The 26,363-nt window shown below is 43.7% G+C and overlaps 1 protein-coding gene across 2 annotated transcripts in view; it reads left to right on the top strand.

Moving 5' to 3' along the window:
* The first annotated feature begins 5,443 nt into the window (after positions 1-5,443).
* The window catches only part of LOC104676730 (solute carrier family 5 member 4), a 30,609-nt gene continuing 9,689 nt past the window's right edge, over positions 5,444-26,363 (top strand). Inside the window, exons 1-9 of one of the 2 annotated variants that reach the window (XM_030915413.1) lie at positions 5,461-5,520; positions 6,428-6,491; positions 6,760-6,864; positions 14,989-15,094; positions 16,745-16,825; positions 19,000-19,220; positions 21,045-21,180; positions 22,997-23,104; positions 24,683-24,833. In XM_030915413.1, coding sequence (XP_030771273.1) covers positions 6,429-6,491; positions 6,760-6,864; positions 14,989-15,094; positions 16,745-16,825; positions 19,000-19,220; positions 21,045-21,180; positions 22,997-23,104; positions 24,683-24,833 — 971 coding nt within the window. In that variant the 5' untranslated portion in view covers positions 5,461-5,520; position 6,428. Of the gene's footprint in view, positions 5,521-6,427; positions 6,492-6,759; positions 6,865-14,988; positions 15,095-16,744; positions 16,826-18,999; positions 19,221-21,044; positions 21,181-22,996; positions 23,105-24,682; positions 24,834-26,363 lie in introns of both variants that reach the window. The other variant, XM_030915414.1, reaches the window with a different exon arrangement.

Below are 26,363 nucleotides of genomic sequence, written 5' to 3'. Positions count from 1 at the left end.
AGGCGCGAGCGGGAACAGTTTATAATGAAGAACCCGGAAATGTGCCATTTTGTCTCCGCTTTGCGGAGTTCAAGCAACAGAGGTCAGCTAACTCCGGGCCTCATGGCTCCGGACAGGTAAGAAGGCACCAAGGACTATAAAGTTCACTGCTGATGTCCCCACATTTAAAACAAAAGGTCCATTTCTTAAAAATTATATACTTGATTTCATCTTTCACTTTCCTTTCCCTCAAAACTAAAAGTCTTTTAGCACATGTACCACCCCTAGAATTTCCGGTAAACCAGCGCCAGCCTGAAGATCATGTTCTCATCAAAGGGTAGAAAGGAAAACTCGAGCTGTATAAACATGTGGCTGCTGGGCCATTGCATGGTGGCTGTTGTGATGAGGTTCTGAATTTTTAATTGTATATATTTAAATTTATTTAACCATGAAGAGGCACATATTTGACTGAGAACCACACTAGACGGGACAGCTCCAGAGATCCAGAAATGAGGAAGACATGACTCCCTTATCCTGGAGTTTTTTTTTTTTTTTTTTTTTTTTTTTTTGCAGAATCATTTGCTGCTCTGATTCTAGCCTACATTTAAGGTTACTTCCTGGGCATCTGCACAAGGGTCAGTCACTCTGTGGGGCTGGGGAGATGATCATGAGGACAATATCCAGGTCCAGAGGGATTCCAGCAGGGGGCGCTCTTGCACCCAGTGGACGAGCATGGCTCTGCACGCCCTGTTTAGACAAGATCAGAGCAGCAGGAGCAGAGGGGTAGGGGCATCTCGTCCTCAGGAGCTCACCCTCATCTCCAGGGACCCTGACGCAGAAGCTGAGCAGGCTCCAGGATGAGTGTGGGGCTCAACAGGCTGAGAAGAAAACCCTTCCACACCTGCACTAGATCCCAGCCTGGGTGCGACCTAGAACTCATCCTAGGGGTGTGTTCATTAAAACATCCATTGGGCCTAACATGTCTACCCCAGGACTGAACTCTGGGATAAGGACAAACGAGGAAGAGACAGTCGCTGCCCTGGCAGTAAACACCCATGGCCAGGGTTCCTCTTCCATCTGCGGGAAGACCCCGAGTGTGATACTGATGATGTTAAACCATCTCCAAAGTAAGTGGAAACTGAGGTGTTGCGGATTCCACAGAAGAGTTGCAAGGATGACCTGGACTCTAGGGTCAGTCCCCACCCCTTTGCCGAGCTCACCCTCTGCTGGATCTCATGTCTCTCCCCACCTCCCCTGCTACTCGGGAGCGCTGTCACTGCCCTGGCCAAGAACTGGGGGGCTACGTCTAGTTGAAACACATTTCCGGCCCAGAAATGTGATTATGTTATACATAATATCATATATATTATATATTTGTATTATATGTAATATCATATATATTATATATGTATATTATATAGTATATATACAATATATAGCATATATAATGTTATATATTATATATAAATATATTATATATTTATATATATGTATATTTTTTGAGACAGAGTCTCGCTCTGTCGCCCAGGCTGGAGTGCAGTGGTACGATCTTGGCTCACCGCAAGCTCTGCCTCCTGGGTTCACACCTTTCTCCTCCGGAGTACCTGGGACCACAGGTGCCCGCCACCACGCCCGGCTAATTTTTTGTATTTTTAGTAGAGACGGAGTTTCACTGTGTTAGCTAGGATGGTCTCAATCTCCTGACCTCGTGATCCACCCACCTCGGCCTCCCAAAGTGCTGGGATTACAGGCGTGAGCCACCGTGCCCAGCCATATGTATTATATTTCTCTTATATATATACACACTTACAGTGGGCTGGGCGCAGTAGCTCACGCCTGTAATCCCAGCACTTTTGGAGGCTGAGGTGGGGGTGATCACTTGAGATCAGGAGTTCGAGACCAGCCTGGCCAACATGGTGAAATCCCGTCTCTACTAAAAATACAAAATACTAAAAATAGAAAAATAGCCTCATTTATAACACAAGCCCCCAGTATATTATGTTCCCCATGTCTTACCATGATTTCAAACAACTTTCAGATTTATTTTCAGTTCCTGATTTCTACCACTCAGACTGGGCTGGAGGAACTCTAAGAAGCGGACTTCGTCCAAATTTGGGCTCCTCTTCCTCGCTCATGCAAACGAACTCTTAAAGATTAGTCCACCAAGTCTTCTAGAGATGTCTACACAAGTCTGAATTTTAGGGTCAAAGTGGCTGAGGTTTAAGTTGAGAGTCAGTATGGCAGGTTCCTGACTCTTAAAGGTTTTTAGTTTGAAGAAGATAAAATGCATGAATCATACTAGGGCAGAAAGAGTTCACAATAGGTGTTTTGGTGACAAAGCACTTGTCCTACATAGCCCAAGGGTAAATGCCAATACGTATTCAGAATGGAGCAGGGAAATTGAAAAGAAATTTGAATCCATGTAATGTAAAGCTTCTGTTTCATATCCCGACTCTTAGCAACTGAGTGACCTTGGGCAAGTTATTTAACCTTTCTGAGCCTTCATTTTCTCACCCTAAAATGGAGGTAACAGTATTGTCCCTATCACTCCCAACCCCCTTACTGTTTGGTAAGAATTACATGAGATAAAAGGATATGTAACTAGTACAGTGCCTGGTACAAACTAAGGAGTCAGTTAATATTACCTGTTCTTCCTCCCCCAGCTCAGCTCCTTTCCTCTTCCTTATCCAGGAAACACAGAAATATATGGATTCACCGTAGAAGCTGGCCCCAGCTCCTCAGATGCAGCAGATGGACGGGCACACTCTGTAATGACCCAGGATGGGGCGGGTGTTCTCCTGCAGGGTGACTGAGAATGTGAGCCGCAGAATGAAATGTAAGAACACCAGGCTCCATGAGGCCTGGCTGCAGCCACAAACTGCAGGTCACTGTTCACAGGTGCTCAGCAGGAAGAGAAAGGGGTTTGTGATATATTTTTTCACCCAGATGGAAATATGCATTCATAAAATGATGGTAGCTGGGCGTGGTGGCAGGCGTCCGTGATCCCAGCTACTTGGGACGCGGAAGCCAGAGAACTCCTGGAACCTGGTAGGTGGGGGATTCCTTCAGCCGAGATTCTACCATCTCAGCCCAGCCTAGGGGACAAGAACAAGGCTTCGTCTCAAACAAACAAACAAAATATATGCACACACACACACACACACACACACACACACACACACACACTTACGGAGGTAAGCTTCGCGTCCCCTCTTTGCCTGCAATAGGAGAAAGGAAAACACTATGAGGATCAGATCACATGGAGTCCTGTTGGCACAGACCTTTTATTTTTTTTTGATGGAGTCTCGCTCTGTCACCCAGGCTGGAGTGCAGTGGCGCGCTCTTGGCTCACTGCAAGCTCCACGTCCCGGGTTCACGCCATTCTCCTGCCTCAGCCTCCCGAGTAGCTAAGACTACAGGTGCCCGCCACCACGCCTAGCTAATTTTTTGTATTTTTAGTAGAGACGGGGTTTCACCGTGTTAGCCAGGATGGTCTCAATCTCCTGACCTCGTGATCCGCCTGCCTCGGCCTCCCAAAGTGCTGGGATTACAGGCTTGAGCCACCGCGCCTGGCCAGTATTTGCTATTATAAATAGTGCTGCAGTAAACATGCATGTGCATGTGTGTTTATAGTAGAATGATTTATAATCCTTTGGGTACATACCCAGTAATGAGATTGATGGGTCAAATGGTATTTCTGGTTCTAAATCCTTGAGGAATCGCCACACTGTCTTCCACAATGGTTGAACTAATTTACACTCCCGCAGCCTTGCTCTGTAACCCAAGTTGGAGTGCAGTGGCAGGATCATGGCTCACTGACCTCCTGGGCTCAAGCCATCCTCCCACCACAGCCTCCCATGTAGCTGGGACTACAGGTGTGCACCACCCTGCCCAGCTAGGTTTTTGGTTTTTTGTAGATATGGGGGTCTCCCTATGTTGCCCAGGCTGGTCTCTTAACTCCTGAGCTCTGTGATCCTCTCACCTCAGCCTCCCAAAATGCTAGGATTACAGGTGTGAGCCACTGCACCCAGCCTCCACCTCTTATTTGACCTTCAGCACTTCTGTGGCCCCATTCTGCCTAGCCCATTCCATGCACATTATTGCTCACCTCTAAGATTTTTCTCAAGCAGTTATTCCCACCAGGAATGTCATTTCTATATGCCTCGATCTCTATGTTCACTTGATCATTTTAGCTCTCCTTTTCATCTCTCCTCCCTGAGTTCCCACTATGTGTCCAGCCCATCCTCTAGCACCGGGGTATCCAATCTTTTGACTGCCCTAGACCACACTGGAAGAAGAAGAATTATCTTGAACCACACATAAAATACACTAACACTAACGATAGCTGATGAGCTAAAAAAAAAAAAAAAATCACCAAAAAACCTTATTATTTTTAAAGAAAGTTTACAAGTTTGTGTTGGGCCACATTCAAAGCCAGCTTGAGCCACAGGTTGGACAAGTTTGTCTAGCACATGGCTGGACATGTGATGGATATGCTACCAGTAGCTCTTGAGCTGCCTGAGTTTTTCTGTTCGTCTGTCTTACTCTTCCTGGTGTTTTCATTTACATGCATGTGCATATTAGGTAGAAGACGATGCCTGTGTAAAGAAAAGTTGTATCATAGTGGAAGTTTAAACAGACCATCCCTGGCTGAACTCAGAAAGTGACCTTGAGTGATCACACATGCCTGTACCCCTCCCCTGTTGAAGATTTTGCCCCTACATGTACTTCAGTAGTATCCAGGAGTCCAGGATGGACCCAACCTCCAGATATGCCCTTGCCTGGAGCTTTGTTTTAATAGTGCCATGGACACCAGAATTAAGCCAGTCTCCAGAGGCATGACCAGAATGACCTATGGACCAAGTGGGTGTGACAAGCCAGCTGCAGAGAACTCAGCTGCTCCCCCTGTCACTGTGACCTTGGGCCCCCTTAATCTCTGTAAGGTGTAAGGCTCAAGTTCCCCCTCTGTAAGATAAGAATAACTGTGCTTCTCATATCTGCCTCACTTAGGCTGAGAGCAGCGTAAGTGATATATGTGAAGACTCTGTAAAAGTTGCATATTAATGCTAGATTGCATTACTATCATCATTGTATGTGGGAAGACTTAGGGAGCACTGGTGATATTCTTCTATCTCCAGGTTCCTTTCTCATTGCTTTGTCACTCCATTTATCATTTATGCAACTCAAGAAAAATTCCCTTTGGCCAAGATTGTATGATCTTCCAGGGGTTCCACTGGGATCAGAACCCTTATCTTCTTTTCCTTTTTCACCACAACTTAATCCCCAGAAAATTGTGGCCCCTGAGTAATAGAAACAGAAAAAAAGGAACTCACAATTATATCGGGATTGTAATTGTTTGAATGGGACGGGATTAAGCCAACTTTTTTTTTTTAATATCCAGACTCAGAGGTCATATAAGGAGAAGGTCCACAAGCCAAGCCTCTTTAACGTCTCACTGTCTCTTATTTTGGTTCCTTGTAGTCCTCAGTAATGTTGCCGATTCTCGGGTGGATCTTTGTCCCCATCTACATCAAGTCGGGGGTGAGTATCTGTTACCAAAATGCCAGAGTTCAGTCCTAGGCACTGCTGCTCACTGCACAGAAGACCACTCACTGAGACAATGAGTATTGCCAGGAAAAAAGGCTTTATTTGGGTGCTGCAGCCAGGAAGATGGGAGCTCAGTCTCAAATCCATCTTCCTGATGGACCAAAATTAGGGATTTATATTACAGGGAAGATATGTAACCATGTATAGGAAAACATGGAATTAAGGGTGGGGATAAGGAAGAGAAGTCAGTCAACAGGAAGCAGGTGGTGGGTTAGACAATTATAACGGGGGAGGGGTCTGGCTTCTCCCTGTCCAGGTGTGGTGATCTAGTGAGTTTCAGCTCTTTGACCCTATCTGGGAGAAGTGATGGCTGATTTCCTGAGAGAGGAACTCAGATAAGACAAACATAACTTTCTCAATTTGTAACAGTGGGAGGATCAGTTTCTATGCTTATTCAAATAAACCACAGACATCAGTTCTGTGGGAGAACTGGGCCAGTTCCATATCCTTAGTGTTTGGGTAAATCTGTCAGACATTCATTTATTTACTTATTTTTTCTCTTCAATCATGAAACATGGGTTCCTGCCCTTCACCTGGCCTATTGCTAGAAATACACAGAGAGACAAAAAATCAGATTTCTTGACTAGAGAGGTTTCTGGTATAGAATGTGGCTGCAGCCAGTGGGGAAATCTGTGGTGCACCTGCATAATGACCCTGGAGCAGAGATGACAGGTTTGATGGCAGAGTAAAGGTGAAGGCAGTGGAGGGGGAAGCATTATGATCAGCTCTAAGACTTGAAGCTCGAGGGTCGGAGTACACGAGGCCACCATTAATGGAGCCAAGGATTCCAGATCAGAGGCAGATGATGGATGACAAGAATGATGATTTCACTTTTCAACAGGATGAGTGTTTGGTGCATTCAGGACACTAAGGTGGAGATGCCCAGCCGGCAGTGGGAAAGTGAGGTCTGCAGATGGGTCAGGAGAGAGACTTTTGCTGGAGTTATCCATGGGAGTGTCCATCTCTTCAGAAGCATGGTTTGAGCACCCACCCTCTGCCAGGCACAATCATTGTGCCTGGCATCAAGGATGCCTCTATGAATAAGAAGCCATGGTCCCATCACCAGGAAGGGGCCATACACAGCACTTTCACTCATAGGTGCTTAGGAAATGCTGAGTAATCTGAACGCACAGGGCACTAAGGGTAAGTCCCTGTCAATGTCTGTCTCTGCAGGTGATGACGATGCCGGAATATCTCAAGAAGCGGTTTGGTGGGGAGCGACTCCAGGTCTACCTCTCCATCCTCTCCCTCTTCGTCTGTGTGGTTTTGTTAATTTCTGTGAGTTCAGAGCCTCCTGGCATTTTAACTTCAAGAGGTTGTCAGATGGGGCCAGAGTGCTAATATCAGCGAGCTGGATGTGTAGACTGTCAACAGCCTTTAAAGGGTCAAGGTTATGGATGTCTTAAATTCGCAGGGGTGTCTCTTCAAAGTCTTAATGAGAAAAAAGGGAGCTTCCAAGATCCTGTGTTCACAGAGTGGTAGACTTTTAAGTCGTGAGAGGCTCTAGGGTATAAATCTCCCCTCTTATCAAGGATATGAAAAAATGGATGTAAAGAAAGAATAAAACGTCTCATTCAAGAACTTGTGTATATCTGGGGAGGCTGGCAGTGGAGGCTGGCAGTGGAGGCTGGCAGTGGAGGCTGGCAGTGGTATAAATGCCAAACACAGCTCTTTAGTAGTAAAGAGAAGGACTTGGTCTCCTGCCTTTTCCATTGCGAGATAACCTTTATATTCTTTTCTCAGACCATGTCCAGATTTATATTTTCATTTTCAGTTTGATTATCTGACACATGAACCACAAGGAAAGTACTTTGTATTATTATACTGATTTTTCTTAAGTTCACTCTATCTAAGACCACCATGGTAAGACATATGTCACAAATAAGTGTTAAAAAATTTTAAAGTACATTTTAAGTACTTTTTTAATAAAGTCACATTATGGGGGGCCTGGTGCAGTGGCGCACACTTGTAATCCCAGGACTTTGGGAGGCTGAGGCAGGTGGATCACTTGAGGTCAGGAGTTTGAGACCAGCCTGGCCAACATGGTGAAACCCTGTCTCTACTAAAAATACAAAAATTAGCCAGACATGGTGATGCGCACCAGTAATCCCAGCTACTTGTGAGGCTTAGGCAGAATAACTTGAACCTGGGAGGCGGAGGTTGCATTGAGCCAAGATCACACCACTGCACTCCAGTCTCGGAGACAGAGCGAGACTCCATCTCAAAAATAAATAAATAAACAAACGTTACATTTTGGGGAGATAATCAGTGAGGAAAGAAGGAATCTGAAGATTCAGCAGCAGGTGTAAAAAACAAAGAGTAACTTATTTGCTCCTCATGTATCAGTGACTAACAAAATAATCTCAAGTTCACAGTCTAGGCAGGTGTCTGAGAGTTCATGAGAGAAAAGGCTGACCTTTCCTATTGCTTCTCTGTTGTGCTGAGTCATTGTTGGAAGTGAACTAGATGCTTAGATTAGATGGCATGAGCCTTCCCAATGCAATGTGAGCATTGCCCAGCACTGACTGCATATTATTGAGCTGTGAGTGAGTGTAGCAAAGATTCTTGAGCAATGGGAGTTTACCATATGGCTAAGGAGATAAGAATTCTGCACATGAAATAATTAGTCTCGTATGACAGTACATGCAAACGTACTAAAATACATGCTGAACTAGAGTGCACGGACACATACAGAAAATGTGCTCTGCACACCCAGAGAAGAGGATACTCCCTGATGGATGGCATTGGGGGTCGTACTCTTGGAGAGGGCACTTAAGTATTCCCCAGGATGGGAAGGTTAGGTGAGGCAGAGGGAAGCAGAGTAGCTCACAGGTGTCAGGGGCTTAGAGTTCACACATTTATTAAATCGTTGGACTTGCTAATCTCCCAGTTCTCCTCTGGTGCTGAAATCTACAGCTTTATGGTTCTAAAGCAGACCAGGGGCAGTGGCTCACACCTGTAATCCCAACACTGTGGGAGGCCGAGGTAGGCAGATCATGAGGTCAAGAGATGGAGACCATCCTGGCCAATGTGGTGAAACCTCATCTCTACTAAAAATACAGAAATTAGCTGGGCATGGTGGAATGCACCTGTAGTCCTGGCTACTCAGGAGGCTGAGGCAGGAGAAATGCTTGAACCCGGGAGGCGGAGGTTGCAGTGAACCAAGATCACACCACTGCACTCCGGCCTGGCGACAAGAGCGAGACTCTGTCTCAAAAAAGTAAATCGATAATTTTTTTTTTAAAAAAAGAACATGAGCAGGCATGAAGACAGAGGACAATGCACAGTGAAAGGGGCCCCCGAAGGATGCAACCTCCCAGGCTGGAGGGTTGCTGGTGGATGGGGAGGGACAGAATGTTGGTGATCTGAGTGTGGGTGCAGGGAAGCCATGTATAGGTCCGTGGCTGTGCAGAGTCCATGGTTGGCTGGAAAGACACCTTAGCAGGAGTCCATTCTTGCCTGCAAGTTTATGTCTTAAGTGACATTAATAATGATTAACCTTAGACATGACCTTTTGTGTACTCTTACACTGTGATAACGGATTGTGTCCTAGTTACTTATTAAACAGATCGTTATGAGACATTAGGACAGTACAGTTTTCATAACTCTCCTCTGCCCAGGTTGGAAAAGATCATCTTGTTCACTGGTTCTCAAACTGTAATAACATTTGTATTGAGATTTGATACAAACTATTATCTAATCTACAGTCTTTATTCAGATATTGACTATTGTTTTAATACAGTCCTTTATAGCAAAAGAAAATTCTGATCCTTGCAATTCCTCTTTATTATGAGAAATATTTTACAGTCATTGTTAGTGTAACTAATGCCACTGAATTATATACTTAAATGGTTAAAATGGTAAATTTTATGTCATACATGTTTTACCACAATTAAAAAAAAGTCATTGGTGGCTGAGCCCAGTGACTTCTGCCTGTAATCCCAGCACTTCGGGAGACTAAGGCAGGAGGATCGCTGGAGGCCAGGGGTTCCAGAGCTGCCTGGGCTAAATAGTGAGACCTTTGTCTCTAAAAAAAAAAAAAAAAAAAAAAAGGATTATTTAGCCAGGTGTGGTGGCACACATTTATTGTCCCAGCTACTTTGGCTGAGGCAGAAGGAGCACTTGAACCCAGGAGCTAAGTTATAGTGAGCTAAGATCATGCCACTGCACCCCAGCCTGAGTGACCTGGAGTAGTCCCTATTTCTTTAGAAAAAAAATCATTGATAATGTGTTGACTACTTATATATAATTTCAAAACCATGGATTTAATTCCTTAATAGTGCTATATAATAGAAACAAAGGTCAAGGAATCCATAATAAGATAGTGTGTTTTAATATGAAAATGATTAAGTAGAACTACACATCAAGTCAAAATGCTGTGGTGTAATACTCACCCCTCTGTGGATGAGGATAAAGCAGTATGAGTGAAGACAGCTATAAATGCAGGCAGAGGCAGATATGCATGTGTGGCACCTCCACAAGTAACACTCTTTCTGAAATGCTGAACATTTTTTTAAAAGTGAAATGTTCCCTCAATATTAGTTGGTATTCCTGGAAAACCCCACTGTGCATTAGAGTTACAGAAAGTACTTTGTATTTGTACAACTGAGTTGGGATCTAGGCTCAGAAAATCAAGAACAGGTTTTTGGCCAACATCAATATCGGGTGGGATGATAAAATGTCAGATTTTATTTCAAATCTTAGAGAAAAATACAACCGTCTCCTGCTACACTTGTTTCCAGTCCCAAGTTCTGCAAAGAAACAGAGGCAGAGTCTCACTATGTCCTCCAGGCTGGAGTGCCGTGGCGCAATCTTGGCTCACTCGGCTCACGGCAACCTGTGCCCCTCAGGTTCAAGCGATTCTTCTGCCTCAGCCACCCTAGTAGCCAGGCACGCACCAACACGCTTGGTTAAATTTTTGTATTTTTAGTAGAGATGGGGTTTCACCATGTTGGCCAGGTTGGTCTCGAACTCCTGATCTCAAATGATCCACGCTGCTCAGCCTCCCAAAGTGTCTCTCATATGTTTTTAACTATTTGAGATTGTTATATACATCATTGCCCTTTAACCCCAAAAAGTTCAATGTAAATTTCCCCCCAGATTTAACACTCATTGATGATTCTACCTGATCCAGTGATTTTTACCTGATCCAGTCTTTACTGTGGCAGTTGTAAAATGATGGGTTTTTTTTTTTTTTTGAGACGGAGTCTCGCTGTGTCGCCCAGTCTGGAGTGCAGTGGCCAGATCTCAGCTCACTGCAAGCTCCGCCTCCCGGGTTTACGCCATTCTCCTGCCTCAGCCTCCTGAGTAGCTGGGACTACAGGCGCCCGCCACCTCGCCCGGCTAGTTTTTTGTATTTTTTAGTAGAGACGGGGTTTCACTGTGTTAGCCAGGATGGTCTCGATCTCCTGACCTCGTGATCCGCCCGTCTCGGCCTCCCAAAGTGCTGGGATTACAGGCTTGAGCCACCGTGCCTGGCCAAATGATGGTTTTTTTAAACTAAGCCTTCCCTGTATATCGTTATTCCTAGGAGCAGGGATAATTTCTTGCAAAACCACAGTGGAATGATCAACTCAAGTAAACATAACATGGATACACTAATCTACCATTTACATTCCAGCTTTGTCAATTGACCCAGTAATATCCTTTTTATCATCTTTTCTTCTCCAGTGCAGGATGCGGTTCTAGGGTTAGGTGCCACATTCAGTTGCCAAAGGTCTTCAGCCTCCTTTCTTCTGGAACATTTCCATACCCCCTTTTCTGTCTTTGATGACACTGACATTTTGAAGAACAGAGTCCCTACTCCACCCTTCTTAATATGACAATCTTTATTTTGGATTTGCCTGATATTTCTTCATGGTTGGATTCAGGTTATGCATTCTTCTTGGCTGGAATACTGCATAAGTGATATATCCTACTAAGAGTATCCTGTCTAGAAGTATTCAGGGCCCATCTGTTCCTCAATGGTGATGTTAATTTTAATCACCTAGTCAAAGTATTGCCCAATTTCTCCACTGTAGAATTACTGTTTTATTTTCCCCTGTAACCAATAAGTGGTCTGTGATAGATGCTTTAAACCATTGAAATATCCCGTTCCTTTTCAAATTTTTCCAGTAGATTTAACATTCATAAATGATTCTTATTAGATCCAATCTTTACTATGATGGTTGCCAAATAATAATTTTCCAACTCTACCACTCCTCCCATAGTTCCCAGCCAGCATTCAGCAGGCTACTGAGGGCAGGAGTCTTCCCTTCTCTATTTATCTATTACTGATATCGGACTGATACATTCCTATTTATCATTGGTTTACCAATATTATTATATGAAGTTATTGGATACTTTTTTTTTTTTGAAATGGAGTCTCACTCTGTCACCCTTGCTGGAGTGCAGTGGCGTGACCTCAGCTCACTGCAAACTCCACGCCTGCCAGGTTCAAGCGATTCTCCTGCCTCAGCCTCCTGAGTAGCTGGAACTACAGGTGCGTGCCACCACGCCTGGCTAATTTTTTGTATTTTTAGTAGAGACGGGGTTTCACCATGCTAGTCAGGCTGGTGTCAAACTCCTGACCTCGTGATCTGCCTGCCTCGGCCTCCCAAAGTGCTGCGATTATAGGCATGAGTCACCACGCCCGGCCAGTTATTTTGATACTTATACCACATTTGGCCAGTGAGAGTTCCTCAAACTGGATTCTGTGTAAAGGATGGAGCATGATCCCATCATTTTGTTGAGCAATTTCTTAAATTCTGGCCTAACAAAATGTTTCAGACTCATCTTGTACCAGCCCTGCTCCAGCCCTGGAGTCATCTGTTTTTCTGGGACAGCCCTGGTTCCTTTAGTGGGGAACGGTATTAGAAACAAAAATCTAGGTGCTAAGTGTGCTTATTGGGTTGACTTTTTTTCTTGACTCTTTTAGCTGACAGAATTAGGAAATAACTGCATACATACACACATGTAAATGCATACACAGAAATAGATATATTCATACACACACATACATATACTTTCTAGGCAGCTATACACATACATATACGGTTTAGAAATCATGAGTTCACATGAATACCTCCAATTCCAATCCAGCTTTATAGAGTATTTTATTGCCTTCTGCAATTCTATATTTATATGTTCCTTCTTCCACAATTGAGAATCCTGGCCCTCCAAGTCATCAACATATATATATACACACACACACACAGATATATATATACACACACACATACACATACACACACACACACACATATATATAGTTTGTTTGCTCAATCCTATAATGCATGAAAAATGGTTTCAGAAATGCTTCAGGACATTGGCCTGAGCAAATATTTTTTTGGATAAGATCTCAAAACCACAGATAACAAAAGCATAAATTGACAAAAGACCTCAAGTGATCCACCCGCTTTGGCCTCCCAAAATGCTGGGATTACAGGCATCAGCCACTGTGCCTGGCCGAAACAAAAATAAGTAAATATTTTTAACAAGAAAATTATTTCCGAATTGCCTCACCCGTACTGTTACAAACAAACAAACAAACTAAAAATGAATTCAGAACTTATTTGCAGTCCTTCTCCATCCCCACCAGAAGACTAGTGTATCATCAAACATGGTGTTCCTCACTTCACCAAATTTTTTTGCCTTTTCTAGAGGTTTCTCCTGGGTGTAGGTCCCTGTTCTGAAAGGCAGCTTTGGCTGTTGGTTTTGAGAGCTTGTTTGACCCAGACTACTCTGAACCCTTTTGGAATTTACCAAGTAGCATTTATAGTTGCCCACTGGTTATTAAAGCAAAACCTCTTCTATGCTCTGCTATAGTTCTGAAATTGTCCCACTGTGCTTCTCAGCGGTCACCTGGTGGCTCTGTGGGGATGTCGAAGTTTCTTCAGATAAGCTACTGTTCCTCTCTGCCTCCTCCCAGATCTTGCTGTCATGCAGATCTTGCGGCTGAGGTTGATTTGCACCTGCCGTCTTGCCTTTTGGGCTTCATGGAAATACCCGGTCATCTAATTTTGTTGGTTTTGCCATAAACTTGCTCTGTCTAATGTAGAGAGTCATGGAAGTTCACAAACCATGCTGCCACATTCACCATCTTCGTAGAATAATTTGTCTATACTTCTCTAAGTGTTCCCCACATATTTCACTAAGTAAAATTCCATGATAACAGTATAACAAAGTGCTTAACCATGTAAGCTTCTGAGTCACACCACACGGGTTTAAATCCTGAGCTTACCACTTTCTATCTGGGTGATCCAGGACAAATTCCCTAAGCCTCCGTTTTCTCAGATGCAAAATGATGACAATAATGCCTACCTGACAGGTAGTTTGGGGACATGGAGAAGGGTAAGGGTGGATTCTGTCAAGGTTTCAAGGCAGAGATGATCCATGGGCAGCTTAAGTTTTTCCAGAACAGAGAAAAAAATGTTACCTAATTCGTCTCTTAAAAATGGACTCAGTTCTGTTAATAATTTTAGGAAAATTAAAACAAACAGATAATTATAAAAATCCTCATTGGCAAACAAGAATACTAATTTTAAGAACATGTATCTTATTAGTTTTTTATATATATGCACACACATATAATAACTAGCAGGAAATTGTCCTGAATTATTCATTATTCATGTTAATTATGCTGAGCCAAACATTGTAGATAGGAAAATGTACTTCCCACTGAAATATGTTTGCCTTAGAGAGATTTTTTTTTTTTTTTTTTTTGAGGCGGAGTCTCGCTCTGTTGCCCAGGCTGGAGTGCAGTGGTGCGATCTCCGCTCACTGCAAGCTCCGCCTCCCGGGTTCATGCCATTCTCCTGCCTCAGCCTCCGAGTAGCTGGGACTACAAGCCCCCGGCCACCATGCCCGGCCCATTTTTTGTGTTTTTAGTAGAGACGGGGTTTCACCGTGTTAGCCAGGATAGTCTCGATCTCCTGATCTCGTGATCCACCCGCCTCAGTCTCCCAAAGTGCTGGGATTACAGGCTTGAGCCACCGTGCCCGGCTGCTTGGTACATACTTTCTATCCAATTACCGCTCACTGCAGCCTCAAACTCTTGGGCTCGAGGAGAAGATATGTTTCTAAATACTCCATCATAGTCGGGAAGCTTCCTGTAAGCAATTACTCAGCCTCTCTAAGCCTCATGGTACAGAAAAAGTTCTCAGGACATGTCACCTCGTTTAATAAGCACCTCAACTGAGCAAAGAACTAACTTCTATGAGAATATAGAAGAGAGTGAAGACAGTGAAAATCAGTTTTGAGGCTTTATGGAAGGTATTCCTCTGGGGCCATCTCAGTGCCTTTCTTGAAGGATAAGTAGGAGTCTATCAGAAAAAGAAGGGTTAAGAAGAGTGGACATTGGGGCAGAGAAACCAGTGGCCTCAAATGCATGTTTCTTTCTCATCCTGACTGTTCCCTTTTTAGTCAGACATGTTCGCTGGCGCTATATTCATCAAGCTGGCCTTGGGATTGGACCTTTACCTGGCAATCTTCATCCTCTTGGCTATGACTGCTGTTTACACCATCACTGGTGAGTATGTTGTATATTCTGCTCACTCAGACTGTCTTTTGCTGATCCCACCCCAACCTGCAATTAGCATTCTCAGTGTTAGCCTTGTCGCTGCTGAGGTAAAGGCACCATTTCATTCCCACTATGAGAGTCAAGCACAGCACCAGAAACACAACTAGAGCATAGAACACAGAATCCTCCATATTAGAAGTGAGTATCTTGATGGAAGGGAATTATGTGGGGGATGGGGTAGGAAACAGGTCATTTGGTTCAGCTATGTGTTTGGTACCCAGACTGGCACTCAGAATTCAGCATGTCATCCCCACAGACGGTTGAGAGGAAATAGCAGCTCAGACAGGAGACTAGCAAATGAAAGGTGAGGTTCAAATGAACACAGGATGCCAGGGCATGGCCTTGGCCGTGAATGGTACAGTTGAGAGAGGAGAACTGGAGCAGTGGGTTGCTGGTGGGACATGATGTGTGACAATAGTCCAAGCAGGCCCTCGTGAACCAGGTATGTTGATATGCTGCTCATGCATACTAACATAAAAATTAAAGTATACCAGCTGAGTTGGAAGACGTAAGGAAAAATACCAGCTAGAACAGTCAAAACAGTTTGGGGCCATTTCGGTGCATTTGAGCTGTCAACCTAAAATAAGTGACAGAGAGACCAACTCTCCAAAATGAGGAGTTTCTTCGGGAATAGTGAGGGATTGCAAACAGGATACATATCCTATGGCAGACCATAGGACTTCCAAGGGGGTTGGGGCAAAGGGGAGACTTTTAAAGACAGAGAGCAAAAGTCCATATAAGCTGTTTTGAAACAAAGATGATTGTTTCACCTGCTTCTTGCAGGTGCTGGTGTTTGTTTATTGGTGGTACTGGCTGTTGCTAGGAGACAGTCTTCATGATAATGTCTTCCAACAGTTCCTGTTCCCGGAATAGGTGTATGAGGGCCCTACCTGCATGGCCTCCCAGCCCCATTTTGTTAGGGTTTAACGTAAGTGTCTCTATTTTGGTACAGACAACTTCCACAGAGCATGTGTTTTAGAATAAGGGAGCAATAAGGGCATGAGTCTCCTGTGTTCAGGATTCATCTTATTTTCTCATGACACTCTCATAAAGGGAATATCTTGTTGCAGGTGCTGGTGACTAACTAGTCTGACAGCCCAGTTAGTCTAGACTTGAAAAAGAAGCTGGGTTTGGGTTTTGTTGTTGTTCAACACTACAGCAAAAGACAAAACACAGTAACTATCTGGTACTGAATTAATGAAACAATAATACGTTCCAACACTAGAGCAAAAGTGGTTTCGCTAGATATTTTAGAGCAAGTGCACTGTGCTGAATGGGTGTAAATTGAGGGATTGTTAAGAGAAACTTTCAGAGTATTAAAGTGCTGCCTTTTCCCCTGCTTAATATTCAAAAACTGACACAAAGATGAAACTTCACTGTAATTCACAGAAACTTTGAATCAGGGCAAAGCAAGGGAATTAGGAGAACCAGTGCTGAGGAGATCATGATGTCAGGACAAGCTTGTGGCTCACCTAGGAGCTTTTGATGTCTTCTACTGGGTCATTTCCAGGGTTCTGGGTGGAGGAGAACCCAGTGGTGAAGGCAAATACATGGGAACACATGGATAAAATGCCCTGGTTCTTTTCTTTCTCTCACCAGGGGGGTTGGCCTCGGTGATTTACACAGACACCCTCCAGACCATCATCATGCTGATTGGCTCTTTTATTCTCATGGGGTTTGGTAAGTGATGACCCTGCGTGCAGTGCCCAGGGGCCAGAAGTCACGGGACTTGTTTCTGTTCAGTCTGTCTGCTCCTTATTGGGATGCCTTCCAGTTCCATCTGGTCACACTTTCTCGTCATTTATATAATCCCCATCACTGAAATAACTGCCTGACTTCTTTCTTGCTTTATTATCTCAGTGTAAGGAAATGGATGGTGGGGAAAAGAACATTACTTTCTTTTAAAAATTATTGCTGGCCAGGCGTGGTGGCTCAAGCCTGTAATCCCAGGACTTTGGGAGGCCGAGACGGGCAGATCACAAGGTCAGGAGATCGAGACCATCCTGGCTAACACGGTGAAACCCCGTCTGCATTAAAAAATACGAAAAACTAGCCAGGCAAGGTGGTGGGCACCTATAGTCCCAGCTACTCGGGAGGCTGAGGCAGGAGAATGGCGTAAACCCGGGAGGTGGAGCTTGCAGTGAGCTGAGATCTGGCCACTGCACTCCAGCCTGGGCAACAGAGCAAGACTCCGTCTCAAAAAAAAAAAAAAAAATTATTGCTTAGGTAAGTTATCTCATTTAACCTTAATTTCTTTGTGTGAAGGACAGACAAAATCAGTAGCAGTGGGTTGATAATTTTACAGAAGTATTTGTACATTAGATTCAAAGTCTAGAAACCTTTCATTTACACAGAATTTTTATGAAATGAAGGATTCAATAGTAGGAAAAAATTTGAGAACTGAATATTAGTTCAACTGAATCATACACAGACATAGAATACACAACCTATCTTTGTGTATCTAACAATGTATTGTAGTGGATTTTCATCCAAAACATCCATAACCTCATTATGACTATTTTGGATGGAAATATATTGCATTGTGACAATACACAAATATAGGTTGGAGTTTTCTTAATAATGCTCACTTATTAGTATCGTTCAGTTCATTGCCATCAAGCAATATTGACCTAATTTACAGCTTGCCAATATTTGTTTTCTCTTATTATGGTATTTATCTTTGCATAGGAAAACTAGCCATACTGGACGGCGTGGATACAGGACAGTTCTATCACTGCAGAATGTTTCTGTTGCACAGTGCCACTCCAGAGGCTAGTTGTTAGCACCAGTTCTTTGTGTACTTTCTATTCAGTTATCCAGAACTTCTGTGCTGTTCTTGTTCATGGTGCCTTGGTTTCTGGCCTCAGTGATGCACTCCCTGGCATTAGGTCTCTAAACCTCAATTCTGCCATCTTTAGGATGAAGAGGGGGACTCTCATCTCTTAGAGTCTCCTATGTATTTTTGTTACAATCCATATTTATCTAATCAAAGCAACTTCCTTGTATTGTCTGTATCCTCCACTCGGTTAAGTTCCTGCCTTGCACATTTATTTTGCACATGATCCTAGCACGGTGTTTGGCACATAGTAGTCCTTCAGCTAAATAATGAAGTAGATTAATGTTAACTCAACCCTATAATTGTATAATACCCTGATGAATTTTTCATCATTTAAAGCTATACTAAGCTACCCCAGATGCCTGGGCTCAGCTTTTTAAGAGCAATCACAATTCTCTTCTGTACCTGACTAGCCTTTCCAGACCCGAACAGGCTGAGTCTCATCATTTTCCCTTGTCACGTCTAACCTGCCACCCCCAATTTCTGCCTCATATCTTTCCAATTTTTTTTATTGTAACAGGCAAAATATAGTGTTGCACCAGAAAACCAGATTGCAAGTAAGATCAAAAGAGCCAAGCTCTGGGTCAAGAAGAGAGGCCTTTTCCTCCTGATCTTTTCAGAGGAGCTGGGGCTTTCTGATGGATAATTTCATGGGGCTCACTTTGTTAGTTCACCTTCCAGTTTGCTTATGCTCTAAATGGTTCTGAGATATCAGTGTCGGCCTGTTGGATAACAGCTTCGTTTTTACCTTAAAAGAGACACTAACTCAAAATTTCAAAGAGCAATATAGGAAGACAAGTCAGAGTTATTTGCTTTCTGTACTTCATGAAAGTCAATCTGGTAGCACAGGCAGTGCCAGTGGAGGTACCAGAAAGACATGTATCTGGGAGAGGGTCACTAAGGATTGGATTGGGCTGATGGGAGGTGCTTGTGTACCTCCACCAAAAAGTAGTCATCATAAACATTGGACGTCTTAGATTTCAGTAAGACATCTCATTTTACTCTGATGCCTTTTTAGCATTTAACGAAGTTGGAGGTTACGAGAGCTTTACCGAGAAGTACATGAATGCCATCCCGTCCGTAGTCGAGGGGGACAACTTGACAATCAGTGCCAGCTGCTACACACCTCGGGAGGACTCCTTCCACATCTTCCGAGATCCTGTGACTGGGGACATTCCATGGCCCGGAATTATATTTGGAATGCCCATTACAGCTTTGTGGTACTGGTGCACAAATCAGGTGAAGTGTGTGTGTGTGTGTGTCTGTGTGTGTGTCTGTGTGTGTACGTGTGTTTGTTGTTCTTGTCTCATAGAAAAACATTTAGTTTCCATTTTGCACACACATCGTTTAAAGAGTCAAAACTTCTTCATTTTTGTTTTTTGTGTTTTTTTAGGTGGAGTCTCACTCTGTCACACAGGCTGGAGTGCAGTGGCATGATCTCAACTAACTGCAACCTCCACCTCCCGGGTTCAGGTGATTCTCCTGCCTCAGCCTCCCGAGTAGCTGGGATTACAGGTGTGCACCACCACACCCGGCTAACTTTTGTATTTTCAGTAGAGACAGGGTTTCACCATGATGTTGGCCAGGCTGGTCTCAAACACCTGACCTCAGGTGATCTGCCCACCTCGGCGTCTCAAAGTGCTGGGATTACAGGGATGAGCCACCACACCCAGCTTAAAGAGTCAAACACTTCTACAAAGCTTGCTGCTTAAAAACAGCTGCATGGTACCCTGCTTTCTACCCTATTTCTTGTCCTTTAGAGGCAAATGCTTTCAGCTCTTTTAAGTAAGTGTTTTGGCATTTATTTCTGTTCCCTAAATCCTTGTGTTCAGTGTGCAGTCTGTGAGCCATCAACATGGACATCACCTTGGAGCTCACTAGGAATAAATGCTCTCAGACCCTATAACCCTATCTAGACCCTTTGAATTGGAATCTGCTCATTAACTTGATCCCCAAGTGATTCAGATAAATGCTTGTGTTGCTCCCTGTTGGTTTTAGGATTTTATTGTTGGCTTCCCTATGATGAAGGATGAGAGTTTAGCTGTCTTTCAACTTTCCCTTCCCAGCCCCATGGAAGCACACCTGTTCCCCCATCCTCCCAATAGCTGTCAATCACAATTTTGGAGAGATCAGCATTCGGTGCCACCATTTTTGTGACTACCCGAATGTAATTCACATGAACCATGTGATGTACATTCCCTGACTTTTCCTTAGCTTTTTTTTTGTTGTTGTTGTTCCTGGAATTAATAATTTTAAGTCTTGTTTTCTTTCTTTTTTAAAAAAATTATTTTTTGAATAGAGACAGGATATCACTATGTTGTCTAGGCTAGTCTCAAACTCCTGGACTCCAGCAATCCTTCTGTCTCGGCCTCCCAAAGTGCTGCACTTTACAGGTGTGAGCCACCGCACCAGGCCAATTCTTAATTTTTCATTTTGAATTTTCTTGCTAATTATTACTCATTGAATGAAAGGTTCTCCTAGAGTCTTTTGCCCTCTCACAGTCTGGCAGCACTCCCTCTGGTGCCCAACTAACTTATCCAATGACCCCTTCACTGTCATCTTTGGGAATTCATTTTTGCCCTACTCAGGTTATTTCTCCTTTTTCCAGTATCACCAGTTGTCTTCTTTCTTAGCTTATTCCGTCTTTTGGGGCAAATCCAAGCCTTCAGTATCTTCCTGAGCTAGGCCTCAAGAAGTGAGAGTGAGTGAGAATGTGTGATATTTGTGTTTCTGTGCCTGGCTTATTTCACTTAGCGTAATGACCTCCAGTTCCATCCGTGTTGCTGCAAATGACAGGGCTTCATTGTTGTGTGTGGCTGAATGGTTTTGCATTGTGTATTATGCACATTTTCCTAATCCACTCATCCGCTGATGGACACTCAGGCTAATTCCACATGCTGGCTATTGTGAATAGTGCTGCAGTGAACATAGGAGTGCAGATAGCTCTTTGGTATACTGGTCCACATCATTTCTTATGGCAACATTAAACTCTGGAAAGAGACACTCACTGCCTTGGAAATCATCCCCTGGTTGTTTCATGAGTGTGTCACGTTCTCCCGGCAGGTCATCGTGCAGCGCTGCCTGAGTGGCAAGGACATGTCTCAGGTGAAGGCTGCTTGCTTCATGTGTGCTTACCTGAAGCTGCTGCCCATGTTCCTCATGGTGATGCCAGGGATGATCAGCCGCATCCTGTACACAGGTAAGCCCTGAATCCTTATGTTCTCTCTTTTTTTTATGCTTGTATTCTGAGAAGTGTTCTTAAAATGTCATAAAGCCTTGAGAAAATCCATTCTGGATGGAAGTAAAAGCAGAATTCCAGGTGGAGGGCACAGCCTGCACAGCGGTCAAAGGCAGGAAAATGTGGCATATTGGACGCTCTGTTCCTTTATCCTTTTCATACCATCTGCCTGTCTCATAGACATTTGAGTCTGTGAGTTCCGTCTTCATGAGTTGCTTAGATTTAAGGAAGTCCAGAGAATATGGCAAAATGACACTGCCAGATGAGGTAGGATTGGGTTAATTTGAGTCGAGTGAGCTGTACTGTCTGAGTTTGGTGACATCTCTGACTGAGAAGGTCTTGGTCCCTCTGAGAAAACTGGAGAACTGAATTAGTTTTCACTGCTTTGGAATCAGGCTGTTTGAGGATATGTAAATTTCTGAGTCAGCTGAGAGTAACTGCTAGTGTCGAATTCAACTTCATTTATTATGAAAAGTGAAGAAAATATAACCAAATCTTTCTTGACTTATCGAGGAATCATTTTTATCGGGGTAATCCATCAGATAACACTAAATCCACGTCATGTTTTCTCAACTGGGCATCAGTTGATTTCACTGAAATATTGTTAAGTGAACATCAAGGGACCAGCATCCTTCTTATTGCAGCTTTGTAATATTCTTTATAAGGGTAAAGAATATTCATGCCTGTAATCTCACCTACTTGGGAGGCTGAGGCAGGAGAATCGCTTGAGGCCCAGGACTTTGAGACCAGCCTGAGCAATACAGCAAGATCCCATCTCTAAGTAATAAGATAAAGTAGCTAGGCATGATGGTGTGTTCCTATAGTCTCAGCTGCTTGGGAGGCTGAGGCGGGAGGATTGCTTGAGCCCAGGAGTTCAAGGCTACAGTGAACTATGATTGCATCATTGCACTACAGCTTGGGTGACAAAGTGAGATCCCATCTCTTCAAAAAAAAAAAAAAGTGTAGGTATCTAACTAGTGGGGAATGGCCAAAGAAATTATTGTGCACCTCCTTTATGGAAAAATGAAAACAGGAGACTGAAGACTATCTCAAAACTTGGGAAAATACTGAGGTTAGGATACTAAGTGTACAAAGAAACTTGAAAAATAATGTCTCAACAACTACCATAGTTTTACAAAAAAGACATTTCTCTATGGAAAAGGATTAGGAAGGAATGAAAAGAAGCTAATGTGCTGAGGTGTTATTTTTCTGGGTGATTGTTTATCAAGCCTCCCTGTCTGTTGTCATAATGTCGTTTAAGCAAAAACAAAAACCAACAAGGTATTGTGCAACTGCCACAGAGGTGAGGCATCATGACACATGGGACAGTCACCCAACTGACCATCACAAGCGACACCTCTTCTTAGATGCAGGTGCAAGATACTAGGCTAAATGTGACTGCACTCAGGACCTAAGTTCCCGTTGCTATTGTTGTCAATCTCTTGAGTTCTGTGTTCCTGGAAGAATGTCTTCTTTTGCTGTTTTCCCAGAGGATGGGGTCCACTCCCTCTCTTTGCTCAAATGCTCTTGCTAGGCCACGTCCCAAGAGAGCCCCTGTCCCATTGGTCAGTGCAAGGGGGCTACAGGGATGAGATACTTAGGGTTGTGTTTTGGGAATAGAGGGGCCAGATCTATGGTATGGAGTTCAAAGTTGAATCTTCAGTTTCCAGGCAAATATCTTTCCTTCCTTATGATCTTACAACTTTTCTCTTTGTTTAATGGTTGTTGGTTTTGCCTATTTGGGCCTCACTGGACTCACTTCTGAATTCTTCCTCAGATAAGGTAGCATGTGTGGTACCTTCTGAATGCGTGAAACACTGTGGCGTTGATGTCGGCTGCACTAACTATGCATACCCAACGATGGTGCTGGAACTGATGCCCCAAGGTAGGAAAATGTCCCTGCTGAGACAGCCGCAGAGCCCTGTCTACAGACGGGTCTCGTGGAAGGGTTATGGTGCAATTCTTGTACCTTCCATTAATTCAATCCTACTCATCAGACATTTCTTGAGCACCTTCCACAGGCTACCAGCTCTGTGCTAGGCCTGAACATTTCAGAGATGAACCAGGTACAACTACTGTTAGAAGAATTCTTACTCCTTCAGATTCAAGACTGTTTTCTGAGGCAGCCAAGAACAAATTAAATGATCCATTTGTCAATAAAAGAGTTGCATAGTCATAAACTTGTAAACACAAGACCTAGAGGTAAACTATTTTTTCTGCTTTTTGTGGGCTAGTGATAACCAAATAAACCAAACAGAATAAACTATTTATCCTTCTTTTTGGAGGGCATTTTTGGGGCTAGTGATAACCGAATAATAGATCTCAATCTATTTAATCTGCAACTATTTATTGAGTGCCTACTAAGTGCCAGGCACTGCTTTGGTGCTAACAAAACATCATTGAAATAGGCACAAAGTCCCCTACCTCTTGGAACTCAAAATCTAGTAATGTGAGATAGAAAATAAACCACATAGGAAATATGTAAATTATTAGGATGCCAGAAGGTGATCATTGCTGTGGTGAACAGAAATGGAGCAGGGTACAGAGCTCAGGACTTGACCAGGTGATCTCGTACCCCATCAAGAGTTGGCTACACTTCTTCCACGTTCCTCCACCCTGACACACAGGAGGGAGGAAGGGACCAGGGCTCACAACCATGACACCACATACTCCCCATCCACACACACGCTGTCCTAGGAGGCCTAGGGCCATTACTGATGGGCAGAGGGAACTGGAGGATGAAGTTCCCATCATGGCTCAAAACTCTTGGCTTTGCCCCTCCAAAGACTTGTTTAGCAGAACCACCTACTGGACTTCTTCTTTTCCAGTTCTCTTAAGTCTTCAGGAAGCCAACAGCCCCTACCCAAAGAAAGACAGTGTGATGTTGTTTCCTGTCTTCTAAAACTGGGGTTCCAGTAGATGATCTCTAAGTTCATGTTTAAGACTAAAATTCTTTTTGCTTTAATCTGTCCCCTCAAGCATTTATTTTTTGAGTTACAAACAACTCAATTACACTCTTTAAGTTATTTTAAAATGTACAATTAATTTATTACTGATGATGGTTACCCTACTTTCCTATCAAACAGTAGGTCTTATTCATTCTTTCTCTCTTTTCTGTACCCATTAACCATCCCGCCACCACCCCTAGTCCCCCACTACCCTTCCCAGCCTCTGGTAACCATCCTTCTGCTCTCTATATCCATGAGTTCAATTGTTTTTGATTTTTAGATGACACAAGTAAGTGAGAACATGTGATGTTTTGTCTTTCTGTGCCTGACTTAGTTATACTGGATTATTCTCAGGTGACCAGGAAAATATGCAGGAAACTCCACATGCTGATGTGTATTGATAAGGACATCAGTTAACCAATGTTCCCGATGGTGCTTTTACCTTTCAACGCTCTCTGGTTTAGCAAGGCGCTGTCCAGCCACTAACCAGTGCTTGTACCCTCTCCCGGCTCCAGGACTGCGAGGCCTGATGCTTTCGGTCATGCTGGCCTCTCTCATGAGCTCCCTGACCTCCATCTTCAACAGCGCCAGCACCCTCTTCGCTATTGACCTCTACACCAAGGTGCGAAAGCAAGCGTCGGAGAAAGAGATCCTGATAGCTGGACGGTGAGTTCCCACCTAGAATCCTCTGGAGAAGTGCAGATGTAGAAGTGAACTAGAGTTCCCTTGCCTTTGACTTTGGTGAAAGTAATCCTAGCATCTGGGTGCAGTGACGAGACATTGGAGTACATCGAATTCAAGTGATCACTTTCCAGATACAAAAATTTGAACCATATCTTTAAATGAAATAATCACTTTTTCAGTCTTTGAAATGCTTCTGAATGAATGGCTCTTATTTCTTCCCCTCCTCACATCACCCCCCTATTCACAGCTTCATAAAACTCCACCAGTATTTTAATGGGGTGTAAAATTCCCACCTACTCTGATAGGTGAATGCATTGTTTCTAGCAGTTTCTGTGTATATCACATGGAGGTAACAGAGTACGTCTTCTACACATGAATACAGAGGACTTTATCAGTCATATTCATGAATGATTGGGCTGTGTTACAAAGGAGCAGAGAAGAGACTAATTCCAAGAGGATGCTTGGAGAGTTAAGTCAACCCAGGGGACCCTGAGCAGCCTGGGGGCCTTGAAGATAGTGGGAGTGAGATGGAAGGAAATGAGGAAAAAATGGATACCAGAATGTCCTTCTTCCCCTTCACAATTTTCGAGAAGACCCTATATTATCATGGCTTTTTTTTTTTTTTTTTTTGGACAGAGTTTCACTCTTTTTGCCCAGGCTGGAGTGCAATGGCACACTCCCAACTCACTGCAACTGCCTCCCAGGTTCAAGCGATTCTCCTGCCTCAGCCTCCTGAGTAACTGGGATTACAGGCGCCCGCCACCATGCCCAGCTAATGTTTTGTATTTTTAGTAGAGATAGAGATTCACAGTGTTCGCCAGGCTGGTCCCAAACTACTGACCTTGGGTGATCCATTCCCCTCGGCCTCCCAAAGTGCTGGGATTACAGGTGTGAGCCACCGCCCCGGCCTGTCACAGCATTTTGTAAAATGTTTTAAAAATCAAAGTACAGCACACATAAAGAAAACACTTAAAACATGGATGCACAGCTCAGAGATGCGTCACAAAATGAGGACCCATGTAACCATCGATCAAGTCAAGACATGGAAATTGCCAGCACCCAGAAGCTCGTCTTGGGCTACATCATTCCAAAGCTAACCACTGTGACTTGTGACGTGATAGCTTAGTCTTTTCCAACTTCATGCTATTATAAGTAGAATAATTGCATTTGTATCCCTTGAAATACGATTTTTTTTAAAGATGGAGTCTTGCTCTGTCACCAGGCTGGAGTGCAGTGGCACGATCTTGGCTCACTGCAACCTCTGCCTCCCAAGTTCAAGCAATTCTCCTGCCTCGGCCTCCTGAGTAGCTGGGACTACAGGCACTCACCACCATGCCTGGCTAATTTTTGTATTTTTAGTAGAGACGGAGTTTCACCATGTTGGCCAGATGGTCTTGATCTCTTGACCTCGTGATCCGCCCACCTCGGCCTCCCAAAGTCCTGGGATTACAGGCGTGAGCCACTACCACCTGCCGAAATATGGCTTATTTTGCTCATGTTATGTTTGCAACA

This window comes from Rhinopithecus roxellana, chromosome 13, assembly GCF_007565055.1.
Source record: "Rhinopithecus roxellana isolate Shanxi Qingling chromosome 13, ASM756505v1, whole genome shotgun sequence".
Classification (NCBI taxonomy): Eukaryota; Metazoa; Chordata; class Mammalia; order Primates; family Cercopithecidae; genus Rhinopithecus; species Rhinopithecus roxellana.
The sequence above is the reverse complement of the archived record's forward strand: the minus strand, read 5'-3'. Positions and strand labels throughout refer to the sequence as shown.